General features: G+C 34.1%; 1 protein-coding gene across 1 annotated transcript; it reads right to left on the reverse strand.

The window, feature by feature from the left end:
• On the reverse strand, window positions 5,151-6,150 carry LOC109224188. Its single transcript, XM_019388773.1, has 2 exons — window positions 5,923-6,150; window positions 5,151-5,330 (listed from the first exon to the last, which is right to left on the reverse strand). Exons 1-2 carry the CDS (start codon window positions 6,148-6,150, stop codon window positions 5,151-5,153), a joined length of 408 nt encoding a protein of 135 aa, XP_019244318.1.

Raw genomic sequence — 7,768 nt, forward strand, 5'->3', positions numbered from 1 at the left:
CCAAGTAATAAACCCTAGAATCTCTCTAAATATAGACATTCACCATAAATAAAATTCTATTTATAACATTTTGCTATTACTTGCTATCAAGGCTTCTTTCACCTTCATTAGCCGAGGGTCTATTGGAAACAGTCTCAAAGGGCAGGGGTAAGGCTGCGTACATCCTATCTCCCCAGACCCCACTTGTGGGATTATACTGGGTGATTGTTGTTGTGGTGTTAAAACTTAAGGGGCAAAAGCTTAATAGGGTCATGATATTTGTGTCGCAATAAAAACTTCTCATTAAGGGTAAAATGAGTTAAATGAAAAGTTTAAAGTTAAATTATTTCTAAATATAAAAATGTATCATTTTTACAAAAATACTAATATGGAAAGTGTGTCATTTAAATTGAAACAGATGGAGTAATAAATACGAGGGAAAACAATGTATTTTATATTTACTAATTTAATATAATATCTCGTGAAAATCGGTTATTCTTTGAAAAGAAAAAAAAAATCTGACCAGGACTCAGGATCCTTGTGATTCACCTCTAATTTATTTTTATGCAATATCCGTGTTTGATTCGATAAGGCAGATTTAAAAAATCTTAAGTCAACAATTTCAAAATATCAGGAACTTATATTTTCTTTTGTAGTGATACGAATGAATTTAATACAAAATGTATAATTTCTAGGAGAAATTTAAAGTATAGGTTATCTAGACAATGAAATGAAAATTATATCCGTCCGTTATTTCATTTCAATAAACGTCTCGAAAAGGATGAGATAAAAAATATTTCTTGTTCACGTTTAATAAAGTAAGCACAGAAAAAAGGAACTTTGTTCTCTTTTAGTTATATATACTTTTTGCAATCAAACGACAAAAAAGAAAAAGAATAACAAGAACAAGCAGTTCTTCTCACTTATTCTTATTTATTTGCTTCATTTTCAAGGAAGCTGTGATGATTTTATCATTTTATGCCAACATATTGCAGCAGCCAGCAGGTAACTTGGGGTTTTTGATAACTTCGACGAACTTAAGCTCCATTTAGTAAAGACTGTTGACCATTTTTAGTTTTTTAACTTCCTCTTGCGCTAATAACGATACACGATTTTTTTTTAAGTAGCAACTAGCAACATATTTGATAGGGTACGAAACTTAAGAGAAAAATTTGAAACTTATCATCTAAAATAAATTATAAATATTTATATGACTATAAAATTATGTCATTAAAGATAAATAAAAAGTTTAAAATTAATTATTTATAAAATATAAATTATATTATTCTTTTTTAGATATATTATAGATTAAAATGAAAATTACACATAAAAAGTAGTAATAATTTTCAATGAAAATGTGAAGAAAACTTAAGTAAGGCCTCATTTGTTTGCACTTAATGGAGGTCTGAATCTTAATTATTCAGATCTCGGACATTAAGTGCGTTTGTTTTTAAACTCTGAATCTTAATTATTCATATCTTAATCATCAAGTGCTTTTTTTTTACTTCATAACCACTTAATGGGTCTGAATATGTTTGTATGATTAAGATCTATAACAGAGACTTAATTTCATTAAGATTTTATCATCCATATTCATTATTAACTACCGTCACTGCCTATTATTATCTATTATCACCATACCACCCACCACCACCATACTCAACCACCACCACCACCATCATCCTCAATCATAGCCGCCGCCATTATCGACTACCACCACCCACTATCCCTACCACTCCCACCACCATCGTTCTCAACCACAACCAACACTCATCCACATCAACTACCATAGCTAGCCACTCCATTACTATCAACAACCATAGCCGGCATTATCCTTCATTATAAACTACCACCACCCGCTACAACCTTCCTCAATCACAACTACCACCACCCGCTATTATTAACTATCACCACCCACCACCATCATCTTGAATCATAATCGCCATCAATACCAATCACCACTAGCTACTACCCTGAACCACCACCATCAAACCAAATCTACCACCAACCATCGTCTCTTGTCGGCATTAACAAGTACTACCGTTAGTCATTGCCACCAGCAACTATTACATTTTTAAAAAATAATATATTTATTGATAGAATATTAGATTAATTAGTATGATGAATTTTATATTTATTAATTTTCAAATAAAGATAAATTTTATGTATTCAGATGTTAAAAATCAAACAGTCTTAATCATTTAGTATTCAGATCTTAATACACATCTTAATATTCAGATGTGTATTCAGATTCAGACGTCTTAATCTTAAAAAAAATAAATGAGGCCTAAATACACATCATCAGTGGTAGGCAACGAACTACCTCTATTCCCAACTTATTAGGGAAAGGCTAACTCCTGAGGTTGGGATGTTATTTTTCATGTATTTTTCTGTTTGGTCATGGATTTTGGCTTTATTTTTTTATTAAAAAAACATTGGAAACATAGGACCGGCTTCGCGACACCTTTCGGCCTATTCATGGCTATGCTCTATTGGGCGGACAATTACCTTGTTTGAACTATGATCATGTTTTGGAAAAAAAAATTAAAAATTTTCTAGTTCCCAAAATCTAATTTAGGGCAGTTTTTGGGTGACACTCACGAAATTTCAACTTTTCTTCAAGTAAAATGCATGTCCAAACACAACTTCAACTTTCAAAAATTATTTTTCAACACAACTTCAAAAATTCTTTTTTCAAGCATCAATCAAATCTATGTCCAAATACTAGCTACATATTTGATTTAGAATTAGCAACCAGGATACTTGGAAGCGCGTTGAAAAAAGATGATACTACTTGAAAGCGCGTGACCTTTCATTCGTACTTCAACTTTTATTTCCATTACCAGCTTTTTTACTATTTTCAAATAAAATTTTTATAATTAAAATAATATGAAGGACAATATGAAGATGTAACGAATAATTCGATTATGTCAATTTTGTGGTGTGAACACTTAAATACTGAGATGCTTTCCCCTAGCTCAAGCAAAGAGATCTAAAAACACTACCTTCTACCCAACAAGGTAAAAAAGTCACTTAATCATCAGATGTTATTTTTTCTGCTCAATAGAGAAAGTTACCTGAGTTGGTGAGGGTTAATTGAAGATGAAATTTTTTGGGCCTTCTCATACCAATAAAACTTGTTGGGCTTATTTTGTCAAAGCAAATTCGATAGACCAAGAACCCAATAATGAATATTTCCACTAATAAATTCTAGAAAATGCTCAAAGAAGGCTTATTCATGTAATAGTACGTTCTCCAATTAATGTACTTCTGGAAGTGTTTGCTAATATTATACAGGAAGTTTGTTAATAAGTAATTAATCTGCTGAAAATGTGCTTTTCCAAGCTTCTAGCTCGCCTGCTCCTGGTTTGGTGGGATCCGATAATGAATTCAATTGGTAAAAGAGCAGAGGTTTCCACTTGACGAGTGAAGCTAATAGCCTCATTTCAACTCCGTGCGGGCAAGGAGCAATTCATTGGATTGTGCTTAAAGACCAAAAGGATGTGAAGAGTTGTGATCCCTCAATATTTTATTGGCAAAATGCATGGTTTACCCATCAATCTTTTAGTCAAATTTCTATTACACACCCAATAAACACAGGTATATTACACGCGATTGACTTACCATTAACCATTATAACATCCGACCCATCTTTCTAATAAACTTATTACATTACCCGACTCGACCCACTCCGATTAAAAGCCTAAGTGCAATTAACCCCAAACACAAATTCCCCATTTATCAACTCTTCTTTCTTCTTCCATTAAAGGCGTTGAAGGAGATCTGTCCAGTACATGTGGATGTGATCTGCATCGGGTAATTTTATCATTCACAAGCGGTTGATTTCAAGTCCTTCAGGTGAGCATGCACATTTTATCCGTCCAGTGCATGTGGGTTTTGTTTTTTGTTATCTATCTTAGCCGATTTAGGGTTTCATACTTTTCTGAAGGGGAATCCTTTGTCATTCTCAATGTTACTTTCTATTTGCCGTGTTTCTACTTTTTAAGAGTATTTATTATTGGTTGTATTCGACTCTTTGTAAATGGTGTCTAAAGTTAGGATTTTTCTAGTTTTTTATTGTTACACTTAATTTTTAATATTGTGAATTGCTTTGGTTTTACGTGTAGCTTTTTTATTTCTTTATTCATTACAGCTTTGGCTCTATGTGTAGCTTTTTATTTTTTTTATTCATTATTGCATGTGAGAGTGAATTCTATTGCCCCATTTTGCAAGAAAAATGTCTTTTAAACTGATTACATTAAAAAATCATGATGGGGTGTTAGTTCCGGATACTTTTGCTCGTTTTGTGGGGTTTGGTCAATCATTGACCTTAGATGTAGATGTGGATATGTTATCTTTTTTTGAGCTTATGACTACACTAAACAAATGGGGTTAAAATTTTTACTGAGTTGTATATTGTCCCATGGACAAAGCTGATAAATTGGTAAATGTACTAGTTGATAAGGATATATTAGACATTTTAAATGAATTGGAGGATGGGGATACCCTAGACATTTATGTCACACATGCTGCCCCATTTAATGATTATTGACAAAAATACTATTGGGACAGGGGTTGGTAGGACAAATAGTAAGGTTGATAAAGTCACTATAAACTTAGAAGAGCAAGAAGGAGAACCTGTTGAAGAGGGGGAGATAAAGGAAGATGATGAATGTGAGCTTGATGATGAGAATGACTCAAATTTTGATAATTCATCTGTGTTTGAGAGTGGTGGAGTTAATGTATATGTTCATGATGATAATCAATATGGTTCTGATGTACATGAAGAGTTTGGAGAGTACAGGGAAGTGTTGAGGAAGTATAGGAGAAAAATGAGTGAAAGGCCTAAAGATAAGGGTGACATAAATCTAAGAGATGCTGGTATAGACAGTAGGTTTGATGAGTTGAGGGCCGAGAGCAATGAAAATAGGTATGAAGGGTTAGCTGCGGCTGATAAACCATATTTTGGTTCTTCTGATGCTGAAAGTTTTGCTTCAGATGAGGAAACTGAGTATGATGAAGAACACAAGAGAAAAATTGATGCAAAGAAGAGAAAAAAATATGATATTTGATCCAATTGTCAAGAAAATAACATGGGAGTTGGGCCTTATTTTTGAAAGTGTTACTGAGTTTAGATGGGTTGTATCCAGATATGCTATCCAAAAAGGAGTTCAAATTGAAAATATCATTGAGATGAACCTGGTAGGGTGAGTGTAAGATGCAAGGGTAGCTGTCCATGGAATCTGTTTACTAGCGAAGATGGCAGATCTAACAATTTCAAAGTGAAGAGGTATTGTCCTATCCATAAGTTTTATAAGACCAATAAGAACAAGCTTTGCAACTCTAAATATCTATCAAAGAATTATAACAACAACAACAACATACCCAGTATTATCCCACACCGTGGGTTCTGGGAAGGGTAGTGTGTCTGCAGACCTTACCCCTACCTTGTGAGGATAGAGAGGCTGTTTCCAATAGACCCCCGGCTCATGAAAGATTAAGCATCCCATTAATAAATATATAGACAAGAAGGGACAGTAGCAAAAAGCCATATAAAAGCAGAATACAAACAACAAGATATTAAGGTGATCAACAATGAAAAGAAATAACGGCTAGTCATAAAAATCCTACTACCAACAGAAAGCGAGACTGCGTGCCAATACTACTGTTATAAACACTCTAGATGACCTACTCTACTACCCTAATCCTCGACCTCTATACCTTCCTATCAAGGGTCATGTCCTCGGTCAGCTGAAGCTGCACCATGTCTTGCCTAATCACCTCTCCCCACCTCTTCTTTGGCCTACTTTTACCTCTTCGTAGGCCCTCCAGTGTCAACCTCTCACACCTCCTCACAGGGGCGTCTGTACTTCTCCTCCTTACATGACCAAACTACATAAGCCGCGTTTCCTGCAGCTTATCCTCAATAGGGGCCACACCCACCTTGTCGTGAATAACCTCGTTTATGATCCTATCTAACCTGGTGTGCCCGCACATCCATCTCAACATCCTGATCTCTTCTACCTTCATCTTTTGAACATAAGCGATCTTGACTGGCCAATACTCAGCACCATACAATATCGTTGGCCTGACCACCATTCTATAGAACTTACCTTTAAGTTTCGGTGGCACCTTCTTGTCACATAAAACACCATAGGCGAGAGTCTCCATTTTATCCATCCCGCCCCAATACAATGTGTGACATCTTCATCAATCTCCCCACCCCTCCTGAATAATAGACCCAAGGTACTTAAAACTTCCTCTCCTAGGGATGACCTGCGAGTCAGCCTCACCTCCCCTTCCCCTCCTCGAGTCTCGCCACTGAACTTATACTCCAAGTATTCTGTCTTGGTCCTGCTCAACTAGAAACCTTTAGACTCCAGGGTCTGCCTCCACACCTCTAATTGTGCGTTTACACCATTTCGCGTCTCGTCAATCAATACAATATCATCTGCAAATAGCATGCACCGTGAAACCTCCCCTTGGATGTGGCGCGTCAGTACATCCATCGCCAGAGCAAACAAAAAAAAGGTTAAGTGCCGACCTTGTTGATACCCAATTTTTCCCTATATATTTTTAATACACATATATACTTTCAAAATAGCATATATGCATAAGCTTTTTTGTAATTTTTCTATAATTTTAAAGGCTTTAAATTGATTTATTTCTTCCCCTTTTACTTACAAAATTTCCAATAGTTATCTTTCAAACTATTGTTGTGGTAATTTAGCCATCTAAATTTTATATTCATGCCAAAATATTGCTTAAATATTTTTAGTGCATTTTTTATAATTGCATTTACATTTTTAAAGCCAATTTGCATATATTTGCAATACTAGCCTTATTAATGCATAATTACGTTATCAATGCATAAAATGATCTTTTATATTTTAAAATATTAAATAACTATTTTTAATTATTTTCAGTACAAGAAATATTTTTTAGAAATAATTTTATTACTTTTATAAATTTGTATAGTACTGAAAATGGCTATTTAAAACTTAGCCAAATTTATTTCAATTTCAGCCTAAATTCAACCCAATCCAATCCCAATACCCAACCCAATTTCTGATCAGACTACCCGACCCAAGCCCCAAATACATTTACCCGACCCAGGCCCCCTTAATCTTGGCTGTTGATCTCCGAGATCAACGGCCCGGATTCACCCTTTCCTAATTAAACTAGATCAACGTTGGTCGCTTTTTTCCGGAATTCTAATAGTGATAAACAACGTAACAGCCCCCAAACCAAAATGAATGTGTTTTAGATGCATGCTCAGTGATGATATGGAAAATACTTACCAGCATCCCGTATTTATACCAAATTAGACAATTTAATCTTNAATTGATTTATTTCTTCCCCTTTTACTTACAAAATTTCCAATAGTTATCTTTCAAACTATTGTTGTGGTAATTTAGCCATCTAAATTTTATATTCATGCCAAAATATTGCTTAAATATTTTTAGTGCATTTTTTATAATTGCATTTACATTTTTAAAGCCAATTTGCATATATTTGCAATACTAGCCTTATTAATGCATAATTACGTTATCAATGCATAAAATGATCTTTTATATTTTAAAATATTAAATAACTATTTTTTAATTATTTTCAGTACAAGAAATATTTTTTAGAAATAATTTTATTACTTTTATAAATTTGTATAGTACTGAAAATGGCTATTTAAAACTTAGCCAAATTTATTTCAATTTCAGCCTAAATTCAACCCAATCCAATCCCAATACCCAACCCAATTTCTGATCAGACTACCCGACCCAAGCCCCAAATA

This window comes from Nicotiana attenuata, chromosome 3 (assembly GCF_001879085.1).
Source record: "Nicotiana attenuata strain UT chromosome 3, NIATTr2, whole genome shotgun sequence".
Lineage (NCBI taxonomy): Eukaryota > Viridiplantae > Streptophyta > Magnoliopsida > Solanales > Solanaceae > Nicotiana > Nicotiana attenuata.